The sequence below is a fragment of the Pseudophryne corroboree genome, chromosome 3 (assembly GCF_028390025.1).
Source record: "Pseudophryne corroboree isolate aPseCor3 chromosome 3, aPseCor3.hap2, whole genome shotgun sequence".
Lineage (NCBI taxonomy): Eukaryota > Metazoa > Chordata > Amphibia > Anura > Myobatrachidae > Pseudophryne > Pseudophryne corroboree.
In genome coordinates, this window is record NC_086446.1 from 352752927 (window position 1) to 352772186 (window position 19260).

Below are 19260 nucleotides of genomic sequence, written 5' to 3' on the forward strand. Positions count from 1 at the left end.
CCCCTGTCTAGTTTGCCTCCAGTAATTTGCCCCCAGTAGTTAGCCCCTGTCTAGTTTGCCTCTAGTAATTTGCCCCCAGTAGTTAGCCCCTGTCTAGTTTGCCTCTAGTAATTTGCCCCCAGTAGTTAGCCCATGTCTAGTTTGCCTCTAGTAATTTGCCCCCAGTAGTTAGCCCCTGTCTAGTTTGCCTCTAGTAATTTGCCCCCAGTAGTTAGCCCCTGTCTAGTTTGCCTCTAGTAATTTGCCCCCAGTAGTTAGCCCCTGTCTAGTTTGCCTCTAGTAATTTGCCCCCAGTAGTTAGCCCATGTCTAGTTTGCCCCCTCATAGTTTGCTCCATTGTAGTGTGCTCCCAGTACCAGCGCCTCTTACACTGAATCATATTTAAAAAAAAAAAAAACACACCATACTTACCAAGCCTCGCTCCCACGTACGACCGCAGCAGTCCTCCCGGCTTCCGCTCCTCGGCACTATGAGAGAGAGACGTCATGATGTCTCTCTCATAGCGCGCACTGACAGGGACGGAAGCCGGAGCTCAGTAGTGAGCTCCGGCTTCCGCTGTGAAGAACGAGAGCCGGGCGATCTCAGCGGGCGCCCGGCATCTCCTTCTGCGCAAGGCACCCATCGGGTTAGGTGAGCCGGAGGAGGCGGAACGGAACTGACGGAATGCAGTTCCGCCCCGTTCCGGCTCACTTTAACCCCTGCATATATCAGAATGCTTTACAACATGCAGACACACATACAGTATAACAGAATGCTCTACTACATGCAGATACAGTATATCAGAATGTTGTACTACATGCAGACGAATGATGTACCACATACAGACACACACATATCAGAATGCTGTACTACATGCAGATACACATACAGTAAATCAGAATGCTCTACTACATGCAGACACACATATCAGAATGCTGTGCTACATGCAGACACACATACAGTAAATCAGAATGCTCTACTACATGCAGATACACATACAGTATATCAGAATGCTCTACTACATGCAGACACATATATCAGAATGCTGTGCTACATGCAGACACACATGCAGTAAATCAGAACGCTCCACTTCATGCAGACACACATACAGTATATCAGAATGCTCTACTTCATGCAGACACACATACAGTATATCAGAATGCTCTACTTCATGCAGACACATATATCAGAATGCTGTGCTACATGCAGACACACTTATATCCGAATGCTGTACTACATGCGGATACGCATACTGTATATCAGAATGCTGTGCTACATGCAGACACACATGGATCAGAATAATGTACTACATGCAGACATGCATGTATCAGAATGCTGTGCTACATGCAGACACACATACAGTATATTAGAATGTTCTACCACATGCAGATACAATATATCAGAATGCTATACTACATGCAGACACACATACAGTATATTAGAATGTTCTACCACATGCAGATACAGTATATCAGAATGCTGTACTACATGCAGATACACATACAGTATATTAGAATGCTCTACTACATGCAGATACAGTATATCAGAATGCTATACTACATGCAGACACACATACAGTATATAAGAATGCTGTACTACATGCAGACACACACACAGTATATTAGAATGCTCTACTACATACAGACACATATCAGAATGCGGTACTACATGCAGACACACATATATCAGAATGCTGTGCTACATGCGGATACGCATATATCAGAATGCTGTACTACATGCAGACACACATATATATCATAATACATTACAAAATAAACAAATGAACAGCACCAAAACACAGAAACAGGTGATTAAATAAAAAATCATATAATTTAATCAAAAACACACATATATCTAAAAATACACATGTGCATGCATGAGTTCATAAGTTCAAATTCTAATTGAGCCTTGATGCCAGTCTCTAGATACCAATCAATCACTTATTAGGGCACATACATCCGCCAGTAATATAAATGAACAGTTCAAATCTGTCGTATGAGATCCTTTAGGCAATAGGTAAAAAAGCATCTAGCCTTTAGGGAAATAATTACCAATTCCTTGTGATTACAGCTGGGTATTCCACTTAGTGAGGTCCAAATGCACTTGAGTCCTACGCAAAAGATGGTAGATATCCCTTTGTTCTTTGTCCACATATGCTGTAGCTGGAGCTTCCCAAGGCTTCCAGCTGCCGCAAGGTCTCCTGCAGAGTGATCTGGCAATGCCCAGGTCCAGAGGCTGGCTACCTTATGCGTTTCGCTATCACATGGCAGCTTTATCAAAGGACATATATCAGAATGCTGTATTACATGCAGACCCACATACAGTATATCAGAATGCTCTACTATATGCAGACACACATATCAGAATGCTGTGCTACATACAGACACACATATATAAGAATCCTGTACTACATGCAGAAACACATACAGTATATCAGAATGCTGTAGTACATGCAGACACACATACCGTATATCAGAATGCTGTGCTACATGCAGATACACATACCGTATATCAGAATGCTGTACTACATGCAGACACACATACCGTATATCAGAATGCTCTACTACATGCAGATACACATACCGTATATCAGAAAGCTGTATTACATGCAGACCCACATACAGTATATCAGAATGCTCTACTACATGCAGACACACATATCAGAATGCTGTGCTACATGCAGATACACATACCGTATATCAGAATGCTGTGCTACATGCAGATACACATACCGTATATCAGAATGCTGTACTTCATGCAGATACAGTATATCAGAATGCTATACTACATGCAGACACACATACAGTATATCAGAATGCTGTGCTACATGCAGACACACATACAGTATATCAGAATGCTGTGCTACATGCAGATACACATACAGTATATCAGAATGCTGTGCTACATGCAGATACACATACCGTATATCAGAATGCTGTGCTACATGAAGATACACATACCGTATATCAGAATGATGTACTTCATGCAGATACAGTATATCTGAATGCTATACTACATGCAGACACACATACAGTATATCAGAATGCTGTAGTACATGCAGACACACATACAGTATATCAGAATACTGTAGTACATGCAGACACACATACAGTAGATCAGAATGCTCTACTACATGCAGATACACATATCAGAATGCTGTGCTACATGCAGACACACATATATCAGAGAGCTGTACTACATGCAGACACACATACCGTATATCAGAATGCTCTACTACATGCAGACACACATACCAGAATGCTGTGCTACATGCAGACACACATATCAGAATGCTGTGCTACATGCAGACACACATACAGTAAATCAGAATGCTGTGCTACATACAGTATATCAGAATGCTGTTCTACATGCAGATACACATACCGTATATCAGAATGCTGTGCTACATGCAGATACACATATCAGAATGCTGTGCTACATGCAGACACACATATATCAGAGAGCTGTACTACATGCAGACAAACATACCGTATATCAGAATGCTCTACTACATGCAGACACACATACCGTATATCAGAATGCTCTACTACATAGGTCCTTATTATCCCACACAGTGCATGTTTTGCAGGTCTCCTCACAGAATCGCAAGTGAAATAATTAACTCCACCTGCGGACCTTTTAACATGTGTCTGTGAGTAATTAATACACCTGTGCACCTGCTGGGTTACCTGCAAAACATGCACTGTGTGGGGGTAATGAGGACCAAGTTTGCAGACCTATGCTCTACTACATGCAGGTACATTATATCAGAATGCTGTGCTACATGCAGACATGCATATATCAGAATGCTGTACTACATGCAGACACATGAATCAGTATGCAGTAGTACATGCTCATAAAAGTTTACTACCGTACATGCAGGCACACATATAAAAGTATACAGATCTACAGGCAGACACATGTATCATATAGCAACACTACATGCTGACACACACATTACAAAACAGTATTATGGTGGTCATTCCGAGTTGATCGCAGCCAGCAACTTTTTGCTGCTGCGATCAATAGCCCACGCCTATGGGGGAGTGTATTTTAGCTTAGCAGGGCTGCGATCGCTTGTGCAGCCCGGCTAAGCTAAAAAAAATTCACACCAAACAAGACTAGGCCTGGACATACTTACCCTGTGCGATGGATCCAGCGATGATGGGTCCGGCTTTGATGTCACTCCTCAGCCCTCCGTTCTGCTGGACACGCCTGCGTTTTACTCACCACCACCCCGAAAACGGCTCCAAACGGTCCGGATCCGCCCTGCACCACCCTCTTCCTGTCTTCTTTGCGGCCCGTCCTGCGACCGATTTCTTCTTAAGCTGCGACGTAACCCGGCGACCCCTGACGCTGGGCAACGTCGCGCATGCGCACTGCGCCTGCCGTGAAAGGCATCCCGCACCCGTTCGCACCACAGCGATAAACCGCTGCGTGCGAACGGGTCGGAATGACCTCCTACATACGGCTACATACCGGTCAGAATGCAGTACTACATGTAGACACACACATGTACGATTTCAGTACTACATGCAGATATACATATAAGATTGCACTACTGCATGCGTCCACACATGTATAAGATCACAGCATTACATACAGATTCAAATGTGTAAGAATGAAATGCAGTCCTTATGCAGACACATGTATCAGATTGCATTCCTGCATGCAGACACACGTATAAGGACTGCAGATGTACACCAGATTACAGTATTACATACAGACACACACCTATCAGAATGCAGTACGTGAAGACTCAAACGAAAAAGAATGCAGTACTACATACAGACGAGCATATAGAAGACTGCAGTTCTGAATATAGACACATGTATAAGATTGCAGTAGTAAATTCAGACACACATTAGAATGCAGTACTATTGCAAGCACAAAAAAGGTTACTCTGTTGTATGCAGACACACATGTCACAATGCAGTACTACAGGCATTGCAAACAAACATATCAGAATGTAGTATTGTATGCAGACACACATATATCAGAATACAGTACCACAAACACACACAAATACAATGCTGTGTATGAAGACACTTGCAATTCATAATACAGAAATACATGTAGACACACAAGTATCAGAATGCAGACATACATTATTATTATTATTATTTATTTATTACCAGTTATTTATATAACGCACACATGTTCCGCAGCACTTTACAGAGAATATTTGCCCATTCACATCAGTCCCTGCCCCAGTGGAGCTTACAATCTATATTCCCTATCACATGTACACACAGACACATTCACGCTAGGGTTAATTTTTGTTGGGAGCGAATTAACCTATCAGTATATTTTTGGATTGTAGGAGGAAACCGGAGTACCCGGAGGAAACCCACGCAAGTACGGGGAGAATATACAAACTCCGCACAGTTAGGGCCATGGTGGGAATAGAACCCATGACCTCAGTGCTGTGAGGCAGTAATGCTAACCATTATTACACCATCCGTACTGCCCATACATGGACATTAATGTGTGAGAATACAGTACAATTTGAAGACATACATTTACCACAGTGTATTTAACAAAAAGGGAGGTAATCTGCGCACTGGAGTGGTTTTACTGTATGGGATGTGCTGCTAGTCAAAAGGGTGTCCTTGCCCTTTGGTTCAATATGGATATCTGGTTTTCACCTGACTGCGCTCATCCCCTAGTACTCAAACTGTAGGGGATGAGCGCAGTCAGGTGAAAACCAGATATCCATATTACCACAGTGTATGACTGCCTGCTGACAGGCAGATATTACAATGCAGACATCATGTATCCCAGTACAGTGATACATACAGACACGTGTATCACAATGAAGTACTAAAGAGAAACAGCAGAATGCTGTTTTACATGCAAATACAATTGTATAAGACTGCGTTACTATAAGCTTGCGCATATATCAGTATGCAGTTCTATGGATAAAAAGTCCAGCGTAAAAAGGCCCTGCAACATAAATAATACACTTCTGCTTGCAGACATAATATAGCATGCTAACTTAGACAAATATGCACGGAGTCAGGGTAGGGCTGGGAAATTTGGCTTATGCTCAAGCATTAGAAAGTGGGCCATTTTACAGTAACAGCATGATAAATGATGCAGATGTAGTAACCCTCCAGGACCCAGCAGCTATGTTTACTTGCAGGTTAATCGTGATTTGTACATATCTCTACTCATGTAGCCGGGTGTAGTACTGGTGACCGGCGGTCTCCTGACCGCCGGTCACCTTACCGACGCCGGGATCCCGGCAGCATACCGACGCCGGGATCCCGGCGGGGAGGAGCGAGTGCAGAAAGCCCCTTGCGGGCTCGCTGCGCTCGCCACGCTGCGGGCTCGGTGGCGACCTGCGGTCGCCACGGGTTCTATTCCCACTCTATGGGTGTCGTGGACACCCACGAGTGGAAATAGTCCCTGTTGGTCGGCATGCCGACCATCAGGACAGTGAGCCGTCGGGCTCACGGAGGAGCTCATGTGACTGTCGGTCAGCTGACCGGCGGTCACATGAATACCAGCCCATGTAGCCTTGTGGGGATATCTGTTGTGTGTCTATTGCCATGAACCAGTAAGTAAGACCAAGGGGTCTATGTACTAAGCCTTGAAGAGAGATAAAGTGGACGTAGATAAAGTACCAGCCAATAAGCTCCTAACTGCCATGTTACAGGCTGTGTTTGAAAAATGACACTTAGAAGCTGGTTGGTTGGTACTTTATTTCCGTCCACTTTATCTTCTTCAAGGCTTAGTACATAGGGCCTGATCCATGTTTGTAAGTAAAGCAAACAAGCTAACAGCTGGGCAAACCCATGTTGCACTGCAGGTAGGGCTGATGTAACATGTGCAGTGAGATTTAGGTTTGGTTGGGTTATATATTGTTTTTGTACAGTAAAAATGCTGGCTACTTTTGCATGTAGCCCACAAATACTCATCCGCTTTATTTTTACACTGCAATTTAGATTTCAGTCTACAAATCTTACCCTGTGCATGTTGCATCTAACCCACCTGCAGTACAACATGGTTTTGCCCAGTTGCTTGCTTTTTTGCTTTACTTCCAAACATGAATCTAGCCCATAGTCCCCCAGGTTCCTTGCACCACCGGTTTGTACTATACACTCTGTACTAGTAAACACTCTCCTTCTGCAACTCTTCGCCCCTTTTTTGAGGCTTCACAAACTTTCCCTCACTACTGTATGTGTATATGGAGCAGTCCATGCTAGAAACTGTATAGCTGTGTTTAGTCTTACTCTACTCAGTACAGTACTGTATTTTGTAATACCTCATTGGCAGTACGGATGGTGTAATGGTTAGCATTACTACTGAGGTCATGGGTTCCATTCCCACCATGGCCCTAACTGTGCTGAGTTTGTATATTCTCCCCGTACCTGTGTGGGTTTCCTAAGGGGGTTTCCTTCCACAATCCAAAAATATACTGGTAGGTTAATTAGCTCCTAATAAAATTAACCCTAGTGTGATTGTGTATGTGTGTACATTTGGTAGGGAATATAGATTGTAAGCAGGGCCGTAACTAGGGGGGGGGGGGGGTGTAGCTTATAGGGTGATGTAGTGTACCATATAGGGTATGTAGTGTAGTAATGTATTACAGTATATAGAGTCATGTAGTGCACTTATGTGGTGTAGCATATAAGGGAATGTAGTGCAGTGGATAGGGGAATTTAGTGCTGTGATGAAGTGTTACGATATAGTGCAATGTATGGAGACACACAGAGGAGCATGTAGTTGAACACGCTGGCAGGGCATGTGACGCATAGGGAAATTTGAGGCACATAGGGGAATTTTGAGGGTAATGTATTAAAAACGTCCTAACGGACGTTATGTGTCCATGGGCGTATCACCACATTATCGTGGTGATACGCCCGCAGCCGCCGCCACTATGTATGAAGATGGCCCCCGCCGATGTGTGAGTGCGTTATCCTACCTGTCCTGCGGTAGCGCACCTTCCACATCGGCTCGGCGCCGCAATCTGTGCGCATGCGCCCTTCTTCCTGTGTTCACCGCCGGAGGCCCCCGACGCATGCGCAGTAGAGCTGTGTGGACCAGCAGAAGAATGTCCACGTTAAATAAAGTTTATTTAAAAAAAAAAAAAAAAAACCACTGCACATTCTGACCACATCGCCTGCCTGGGGGAGGCGTTCCGGACAGTCGGCTTCAGGAGACGAAAAGGGGCAGCAGAGGCAATCATACATTGCCTCTGCTCTTCGTCTCCCGTTCACTACAGCGGGGTAGCGGTAAGTGGCGGGGGCGCGCGGCGACCAGGCTATACGGCGTTAACACGCCGTTCATACATTAGAAGGATGTGCTAATTGCAGGCTTAAGGTGCGCTGTGGTCAGCGGAAACCACAGCGCACTTTCATACATCTGGCCCATTGTCCAGTAGTGTCCCCTTTTTTCAAAAGTTATGACAACCTGATTATTCTAGTCTGATAGTTTTTTTTTTTGTTTTTTAGTTTTTTTTTGGGGGGGGAAGGGGGTTACTGCCTTGCCCCGGGTGCCGAAAATCCTATTTTCGGCCCTGTTGTAAGCTCCACTGGGGCAGGGACTGAGGTGACAAATGGACAAATATTCTCTAAAAAGCGCTGCGGAATATGTGTGCACTATATATATATAATTGTTAATAATTGTAGTTTCATGTTGCAGTGCATTTTATTACCTCTCACCATATGGCTGTGCTGCAGAGCATTCTAGAAATGCAGACAAGTACATGTGACACTTACTGCAGCAGTATAATCTCCTTGCTTTATATGTTCATTCTATACATAGCATTACCTCTATATGACTTTGCATTAATGTCACTATCTCTGTGCCAACAGTGCATTTTAATAATGTTATGTGTATGTTGCACAGCTGTTGGCCCAAGTAACTTGTAACTCAATGCATGATGCCTAGATGGCATTGATTTGATTATGGATTCCCACATATTGAAGATTAGTATACTTCTAGCAGACCTCTGCATGATGCACGCATGTATATTTTGTAAGAGAAGGATAGAAGCAGGTGGGAGCAGCAGCTACTTCCCTCCCTCCCTTCTTCCCATGCTGTCTCCCCGCTCCCTCCTCCTCCTGTCACGTGGATGGTACACGCTCCCCCCCCCCCATCCCCCCATCCAGTGTTGTCCTGCCTTGATGGACAGCTCCCTCTGCTGGAAACATGGTTGAGAAGTGGAATGGATACAGATATACTTACTTAATTCTAATGTGTATATATTTCTTTGTCAATTCTTACAAACTTGGTTATATTTATACTATGCATAGACCTTTGAATTCATGCCTATTAACATAGTTTTACTTTGTTTATGACATATGCAGTATATCAGTATATAAATTATTACCTATTTTGTCCATTTTTGATTTGGTCATTTCAACTGCTCTACTCTTCATTATACTTATGGTTTATGATTGATTGATTGATTGATTGATTGATTGATTGTAACCTGGTGTATTTGTTTGCTTCCACTACACACATTTCACTTCTCTCTTTTTGTGTTTTTTATTCTCCTCACTTCTCACACGATTTCACACAGCCTGAAGACATAGGTCAGTCTCCGATGGCATCAATGCCTGATGGTGATAAAGTTGATTTAGAAGCTTTCAGTGAGTTCACCAAAATAATCACCCCTGCAATTACCCGAGTGGTTGACTTTGCCAAGAAACTGCCTATGTTCTCTGAGGTGAGTGACTGCTATGAAAAACTGTAAACTGTGGAGAACTTTATACAGGAGTAGTAGCACCCTGCGTCATTTTCAGGTCACAGTATATGTATCATACACAGCAGTTGGTTTTGCTGTGCTATGATGTTTAGGCTAAAAAGAGTAACACACATATCAAGCTGTGAAAAAAGGTTGTTTGTTCAGATCACCTTATGATAGGATCTGGCCATACATTATTACCAAATTAGGTAGAACCAGCGATTGATTCCCATAGGGTTGCACAGAGGTCCAGCGCTGCGACCAACGTTCCTCTGAAGTATACTCTTCATAAGCGGCAGATTTGAAACGCCAGCGGTGGACATCTCTGTACACAAGACAGCCACTGCGGCATTTGCATATTTCCTTAGATGCACTACCTACGCAGACACAGTAGCAACACAATTAGCGTTCACCTCTGAATCATGCCCTATGTTATCAGTTGGCCAATGAACACACAAGGCATTGGCCTACAAAAGGTACCAACTTCTTGAATGTCAATATGTTTTGGTTCCACGTACTGTATGTACTGTACATATTTTTACTTTAGTGAAAACTACCAAATTTGCATCCAGACCTTGCAAGTGTATCGGTAGCCTAAGAAGCTAGTAATTGTTTTCTTTGTTTAGGAAAAAAAAATAAAAAAAATAGCAGTATATATTTTATACTAATGTTGAAAGTAGTTTCTTACAGGAAGTTTTTTTGGTTTTTTGTTACTGAAGAGTGAAGAGGTGCAGTTTGTCCTACAAATGTCTCTCTTATTTTAACAATACTTGCAATGTTTCTTTCAGCTGCCTTGTGAAGACCAAATCATCCTGTTGAAAGGATGCTGTATGGAGATCATGTCTCTCCGGGCAGCTGTGCGTTATGATCCGGAGAGTGAGACCTTAACACTGAGTGGTGAGATGGCAGTGAAGCGAGAACAGCTAAAGAATGGAGGGCTAGGGGTGGTCTCTGATGCCATATTTGACTTGGGAAGATCTTTGTCTGCATTTAATCTTGATGACACAGAAGTGGCTCTGCTCCAAGCTGTACTCCTCATGTCCTCAGGTGATTGCACTGTGTTGCTTTTAGTGCGTATTTGAGTAGGGACGCATCCATTGAATGAAGCTGCATTTCCCTAAGCATAGAAAGCCAGACCAGCCCTTAATCGGTTCTCTTTCAGACCAGCCCTTGACCAGTTCTATTTCAGACCAGCCTTTGACCGCTTCTCTTTCAGATCAGCCCTCGGCGGGTTCTCTGTCAGACCAGCCCTCGCTGAGTTGTCTGTCAGACCAGCCCATGCCGGGATTCTCTGTCAGACCAGCCTTTGTCGGGTTCTCTGCCAGACCAGCTTTTGTCGGGTTCTCTGCCAGACCAGCCTTAGTCAGGTTCTCTGCCAGACCAGCCTTTGTCGGGTTCTCTGCCAGACCAGCCTTGCTGAGTACTCTGCCAGACCAGCCTTGCTGGGTTCTATGCAAGACCAGCCCTTGCATGGGTCCCTGCAAGACCAGACCTTGCTGGGTTCTCTTTCAGACAAACCCTTGCCAGGTTCTCTGTCAGACTCGACCTTGTCAACATTTCTAATTTAATGAGTGAAAACTCCTTATTAAGGGATAATATGCCCTTCCTATAAGTGGGAATGTAAAGGGACTTTAATTGCACAGCACTTTTAGATTGTTTTTGATTTTGAATGTAAATGTTCTCTGATATCCCACTGATTTCATTTTTCATTTTAATTGTGTCCTACATTCTTAGACCGAACGGGTTTAATCTGCACAGACAAGATAGAGAAATGTCAGGAGACATACCTTCTCGCCTTCGAACACTACATCAACCATCGTAAACACAACATTCCCCACTTCTGGCCCAAGCTCCTTATGAAAGTGACTGACTTACGCATGATTGGAGCCTGCCATGCCAGTCGCTTCCTGCACATGAAGGTTGAATGCCCCACAGAGCTCTTCCCACCGCTCTTCCTTGAGGTGTTCGAGGACCAGGAAGTCTGAGGGGCAGGGAAGTGGGGTAGAGAGGAAAGGGATTTGCTTGGCTCTATGACAACCTGCCATCCATGAAAGGATCTCATGTCCTGCAAAGGATGCAAGTTAGTGGCTGCTAAAGCACTTCTCATTATGAAAACTGCCACCTAAACACGAACAATCCAGGAATGGAAGCTCCCAAGATGACATCGTTCTGCATCAAATGAATAGTTCTTTGATCATCATCTTGGAACACCAAAGGAAGAAGGATTGGGAACTCCTTAGTTGTCACCCAGCAATCTTAGAATGGAAACAGTCACCTTTTTCTTAGTTTGTCTGAAACCATTTTGGTACACTAAGACCCAAGAATTGAAGTTTATTCAGACACCATCTTTGTTCACCTGGTAAAGGCTGCCTGGGTGACGTCATTTCAGATGTGGGAAGAATAAAAATAATGAGTGAGGCTTTAAGTTCGCTTGCCCCCATATAAAATGTTAATATGTATATGTGTGTATATGTCTTATATATCTATACATATTGACATATTCACACATATACATATGTATAACTGAGAAGAAAAAGGCTTCAAATTGGATAGTGCTTGGCCTTGTTAAGCTGAGACATTTTGCAGACTCATGACCACCAAAAGGCTATAATGTCAGCTCTTCCTTGGCCAAAGTTGCCCTGTACACATTATGCAGTGTCCAGTGAAAAAGTGGGGATTTCCCTCACTTGTCTGTAATATGCGAACTCTCCACCTGTCCCATTTTTGTGAGCCGAGGATTCTGTTACAGAACAGAGAACACCTGCACACAGCTGCATTTGGAAATATCTGATTATGCTATATATTTATATATCAGTATGTTACACATGATTAGTTTAGTGCAGACAGATCTGAATCAAGGTGAAGCCCTGTGAAGTCTGCACTTATCATAAGATCCAAAAGATTAAAGGAAAGCCAGGCTAGACATTAATTCATCACATTCTTCTAACAGGCCAAGATCTAAGGACCTTGGACTGTTACGGATTTGTGAGCTCTGAATTGGAGTGACCAAGTTTTACATCTGTAATATCTGACATACATGATTCAGACAACAGTGGAATGTAGTAGCAGAAGATGGAATATTTTATACAAGCAAAATGGTACTTATATATGTATATATGTTGCACAATCAGATATATTCTTCCCCAGGCTTTGAATTCGCCTGTACAGGGTGCATTTAGTCAGAAATTAGGCTTACCTCACCAACAGTGAGGAGGGTGGGAGATGTAGAGATTTCTACACCCATGCACAGAATTCCCTCTATGGCACCCTCAGTTTATGAGAACACACATACCCACTTGGGTAAAAAATTGCACCAAAGTCTCCCCTCTACCTACCAGCCCATAAACTGCCATGCGGAAAACCAGAGTCCCTCTGCAGCTATACAAACCAAAAAAAATTCTAAAAAGCACTTTTAAATGCCATTCATTGCATATATTAACTCTTCTTTTGCTGCTCTATTGCACCCTATTATGGATCAATAGTAATGTGATCCTATGTGGCTTTATAAAGTTCCAGGCCTTATTGTATAGCCAGCAATGTATATTGTCTAACCCATTTTTGGGTTCCTTTGCCAATATTTCTACAAGATGGAGAAATCCCACATTTTAAATGTAGACTATAACTATGCCCAGTCCCTTTCCTCTTGCACTTTGCAGAAAGCACTTCTTACTATTGATGGTTTTCCAATTTATGTTTGAATGTTTCAGTTTCCAAATAAGCTCAACTAAAAAGGCACTTAATTTTATTTCATTGTTTTTGTACCCCACATTTATTTTATACTAGCTCCACACTGATCATAGTAGCTGTCAGTTTGTGGTGCATTTTACATTTACTTATTGGGGACATTTTTACAGAGAACTCAGTAAAATTACTGAAACATAATGTGTTCTCAAAGATAGCACTTACCTTAAATGTAATTTATATAAAATAAAAAAATACAATGATCTAGCTATATAAATATTTCTCTAGCATCCCTACGCAGCTAGATGTAGATGTCACTAATGAGGCTGGATAAATATAAGAAAAACTTCTTCTCCTTTATGTAACAAGGCTAGGTAAAAGTAGATCCGTCACAAAGTGCCTCATGTCTTGGTGATGTCACTGGCTCCTAGTGAAGTCATAGGGCTAATATTGGATGCAGCCTTCAAAATGGCCGCATCCAATTTGTGTAGGTGACGGGTGCTTTTGACAATGTGGTGCAAGTAGCACAAGTGTACTGTAACCCATAATTGCTTTGATATGAGACCAATGAAAGCAAATACCCAATGTTATATTATGGTCTACAGTTCACATGTTTGCTTCATGGACACTGTCTATTCTACCTTAAAACTTTGTTTTGTTTGTTCTTTCCTGAGTAGTTAGGACTTGTATTTACTACGATAATTTAGCTGCTGCCAAAATAGGGACATTTTGGCCACTTACATTGTACTTACCTATTTCCCATTCTGACCCCTTGCACATTTTTTATTTAGAGTTATAGGGTTCGACATTTTCCGCAGGCAGATTTTACACCCCATCTCACTCTCAAAAGCTGAATTAAAGAAGCACTTAATTATACATATGCGTGTATATATACTTTAGAACGTAATAATCCCTTATATACAGTACATATGTTTTGTCTTAATTTGTAATTTTTAGACGCGAGGTTGGTTCTGCAAAGGGAATTCTGTGCCATAAGCTGGGGATACTAATGTTGCGTTTGATTCTTTGCTGTCACAGAGATGTCAGCTCAGTACAGATAATGATGTAACAGATAATGGTCTACTCTTGGTTTCTTTAAAATTCAACTGTTGATCATTCTTACTGGTAACCTGAGGTGAGCTGACACCTGCTGTTGTGAGGAATATGCCTTCAAATCATTCCACTACCAGAGAGAATTATGAGCATTAGTTTGTTAAAAGATGTATGCTACTCAAGTTTTACCATACAGTTTCATTATTATTCCACTTTGGAGTCTGAAATAAGCTATTGGGAAATCGTTTAGCTGGTCAAATGAGTGATTGGTTAAAAAAAAAAAAAACCCACACAATAATTTGAACTGGCAATGCCTAGAGGGGCGTATTTTTACAATTGCATTTTTCAAGCTGCTTTTTTCTCTCTGGTTCTGGGTGGTATTCAGTTTCCTCGCAGCATAAAAACACTCTGCGTCTGTCTTACCTCAGCTGTATGGAAGAGGAAGATAATTTGTTTTTATATAGTGTTTCTCTTGGTTCTGGGCTGTGTTGACAGTCAGCCTTTTGCACTGCCGACTGCCAATGTGGCCCTGAGCACACAGCTATGTCTCTTAGCTTAACGTCTGCGGACTGGACGTTAAAAAGAAATAAGGTCCGGTCCACTCAGTGGACATTAAAAACTCCAGGCCTTCGAGACCTGGCTAATTTACCCAATATCCCTTTCACCTCTGCCCTCTGTCTGTCTCTCTTTGTCTTTGCAAACCTGTGTGCTTAGCACACTCTAAATAAGAAAACAAAATATGTATATAGTTGTATATATGTGCTTCTGTGTATTCACCTTTAAGGTGGCTGCATTGTTTATTTGTTCTTTTCCTTTTCTTTCTTGTAACATTGTTTAATTCAGTTAAAAGCCTCTTTGCTGCCGATATGCTCTCTGGCAATGAAGGGGTTGCAGACTTGTGCTTTTCTTTTGTTGTCTGGCTTGAGGGGAGATTAAAACGGAGGATATCTCCGCAAGGGGTTTGGTTAGATCTAATTCTTGCAACAGGTAGACGTGCTGAGTATCTCAGTGTCCATACATCCTACACTGTTGCTTCATCTGCAATCTGCTTATTGAGGTACAGGAACATATCTTAATAGATGGATTTTAGTGATATCCTTTGTGATGCTCAGATGCTTAACATTTTGCTTCCTTGTTCAATTATTTTCCCTGTGTTTTTTGTTGTTTTTTTTTCAACCAAATGTTGCCGGATGAATTTATAAATGATTTAAGGAGAGAGTTACAGACGGAGAGCAGTTTTTCTACTGGAAGTCTCATTTTCTGATCAGTAACCCAATTCGAAGGACACTTATTTCAGTAAAAAAAACTTAAATGAACAGACCTAACAGCTTTTCGTGGGGGATATATCTCCATTATTTCAATAGGGTGTCCACTCAACTCTACAGCTTGGACTGTCATATGCAGATTTTGCCTGGGGCGGTCGGTGGTAACGCCGACAAAGTACGACCTATGGTTTCTTCCTCTCCAGCCAGATTACTGGTCACGCTTCTCACACGTTGTAAACAGAGTGCCACAAAAACAACATCACTCAATTTGGAGACCTTCACACCCCAAAAGAATTCAGCCTGCTCTCTAACTGCTAGCAACATGTGTACTCACTCTGAAGATTGTATGCTATCAACCCTTTGGTGATTTTATGATTGAATAAGGATTGTACTTCTCCCCCCTATGCCAACTTCTTGACACTACATGTAATTCTCTCTGGGATATTTCTTTTCCGTTCATTCAGTATCTTAAGCAGAAGAAAAATGATAACTGACAGTAATGGAGCAGGCGTGATTTGCTTGCCAGGAAGGGGGAGATGAGCATAAAGCCAAGCTCACTCTACCACCTCGCACACTTACACTTTACTCACACCGAGGTTAAACCAGGAAGACGTTTGTTTTTGTTGTTTTTTTTCTCTCATACACTCATACCTCAACCACCGCAACCCTTCTGTCTCTCTCCTGCCGACCTCACTGTACTGGCTCAGAGTGAGAAACTTGTATTTGGAACTCTATGGATTTTCAGTTCTCACCAGCTGCAAAGCTAAAGGGATCTGTACAGAAAAGACCCATGCACCAGAGTGGACAAACAGGAGAGTCACTGAACTAAAGAAATAAAAATAGGAGGAATATCAAAATACCCCTTCATATTTCTCTTTACAGCATTAAGATAAACCCACTGACTGTCTCAGCCACAAACCATCACACAGACCTCAACAGCGTGCCTCCTCCCGCCCTGTACAACTCAAACAAAACAAGGATTTATGATTTAGACTTTAGGTTACTGTTTAATGTAACTTGATGTTTTTTTTGTTTTGTTTATTAGTTTCCTATTAGCCCCAAATTTGTGGGGTACACACATGTGGGGTTAAACTGATGTTAGCCATAATTTGCAAGGCGTAAAAATTTTATAGAAGAGTGGAAAATATTTTTTCTTTCTTTTTTTTCTTTTTTTTTCCAGTTTATTTTTTTTTTTTATGTCATAGGAAAGAGGTGAGGGTAGAGGAATATGAGGCACACCCTACCACCACCTCTCTAGATTCTTTGTGGTTTCTTATGAATATTGGTGGGTATTGTGGGGAGAGAGTATTTTAACTTCCTTTAACCTCTTTTCTTTCAGATTACTTCTGGCAGTATAGTGGTTCCTCTACTCAGCCCCCTTTGCCAGCTGGAGATTATTTGACATTTACAGTAAAACAGATTGCATGGTATTACTTTGGCTGGTAATGCAGGGCATGAGTGGGTGATCCCCTATCTCCTACAATGCCTTTTACATCGTCATGCTCTGACCCACAAGATATGTTGGTTTATTCAAAATATATATTGATATATATCTATATAGATATTTTTTTCCACTTTTGGTAAATTTTTAATTAATGTGAGATTAACTTCTTCACTGCTCGAAAATACTGTTGTGGCACTGAAAGGGTTAATGGACACTGCGCTTTCTTTCTTTCTTCCTTCCCCTCCCTCCCTCCTTCTCTCTGTCTGTCTGGGTCAGAATCTGCTCTCTGTCTCAGCACTTTCAGGTCCTATATGTTCCAAGTCACTGGATCTTAATCATTATGCAATGTAAGGACGAGCTCTTTGCTCACCAGTAAACTAAAACATATAGGAGGTGTAAGATGAGACCCCCACCCCTTTTCTCCATAAAAACTCCCCTATGATGCTGTGTATATTTATAAAGAATTGAAGGGTCATGTGACTCCATGTATTTATGGATCGCAAAATGGACAGCCTAGTTTTGTGCACAAGTTGTTATTCTCACAAGTGAAGAAACAGAGTGTTCTAAACATAGATATATATATACAGATGCACATTCTGACCATGGGGTCATCATGTGGCTATAGTACCCTTTTCCTTTTCATTTTGTCTCTTGTCCAGAATGTAGAAACGTACCCTTCCAAGCTTTGGATGTATTATCTCTGGCAGTGGAAAGGTCCAGGCGCAGAGAGGCAGAAACTGCGTCAGCAATCACAGGGTTAAAAACTAAGCTCAATCTCAGCATTATCTTGTATCTTAATTTCTTGTGGGAGGGTCTGTGTGTATATATATATATATATATATAAAAATAAGTATATATGAAACACAAAACTAAAAAAAAAAAAGTTTCTCTGTTACGGGTTTTCAAGCAGGTCTTTTCATTCTTCAGTCGCTCAAGTTAACCCATTTATTGCTGCACTAGGCCAAGAAGGCGGTACAGTTTTTTCTTAGGACAGAAATATATGTAATGTATCTTTTTTGTGAGACATCCAGCTATGGTCAGTGTCTACACAGCACATCACATTTAGTGTTACTCCTAGTTGCTGATATATACTATAATGTAGGGGCTGAAATCCACATTTTACAAGCCCCACAGCCCTAATCACAGGTGACAGCCTGAATGTTTATCACAGCCCCCCCCACCTCCCTCCTCCCCCTCCCCTTCTTTCCTCCCACTCAGGTTTGACAGTTCAACATTAGGGATGGCTTGCTGTCATGGAAACACTGTAGACATATATTCATACCTCCCAACATGACCCACTCCAGGGGGGACAAAATGGCTGCTCCTCGACTTTCCTTTTATTCTACGAATGCTGTCACCTGTGTTGAAACACAGGAACAGAGCATTTTGTCCCTCCTGGAATGGTTCATGTTGGAAGATATATATATTACTGGTTAGGTCACCTATGTTTATGTACACAACTCTTGAATTAAAATAACTTTTTCTTCAGTCTATGTCAGCCACTGAAGTGCTGCCAAAATTGTGTTATAAGTTCAATTAGATACATTAAACATAGTTTACATTGTCACCTATTTTTTTTTTTTTCTGGACACTGTTATGTCTGTTATAATGACCTTGAAAAACTGTCACTGTCCCATCCCACTTTCCTCTCCCAGCACTTCAAGGGTTACCAGGCAGGGTTCAGTGCAACAGCTATGCAAGTGGTGTACACTGGGTTAAAAAAGGTTTTGTATTTTGCTTTTTGTTTTTACATTGTATGGTGACTTGTTCACAGGGAATATACTGGAATCTATTTTTCAGTGGTGACTTGCTTACAGGAAATATTCTGAAATGCCTTCTTAATAAGGCTTGAACTTTACAAAAATAGGCTACTAATGTTTTTGTTGTCACTATATTACAATATGCAGTATACAGGTTATATAAACACGCATTACACAAATTACAAATTGTCTTAAGTAAAAGAGCTGCTAATCCCATTTATATATAAAATTAGGTTTGCCATAATATGCCTTTAATCTGGGATACCTAAAATGACTATACACCTAAAGACTGATTGTCAAATCTGTCTGGTTGGAACGAAAATTTGGTAATGTATAGGAGCAAAGGACAATTGACCTTTTGCCCCAAAATGCCGGATAACT

The 19260-nt window shown here is 41.8% G+C and overlaps 1 protein-coding gene across 1 annotated transcript in view; it reads left to right on the top strand.

The window, feature by feature from the left end:
• THRA (thyroid hormone receptor alpha) overlaps positions 1–12199 on the top strand; it is a 181444-nt gene extending 169245 nt beyond the window's left edge. Inside the window, exons 7-9 of the mRNA XM_063959761.1 lie at positions 9512–9658; positions 10465–10723; positions 11411–12199. Coding sequence (XP_063815831.1) covers positions 9512–9658; positions 10465–10723; positions 11411–11661 — 657 coding nt within the window. The 3' untranslated portion in view covers positions 11662–12199. The remainder of the gene's footprint in view (positions 1–9511; positions 9659–10464; positions 10724–11410) is intronic.
• The last annotated feature ends 7061 nt before the right edge of the window (positions 12200–19260 follow it).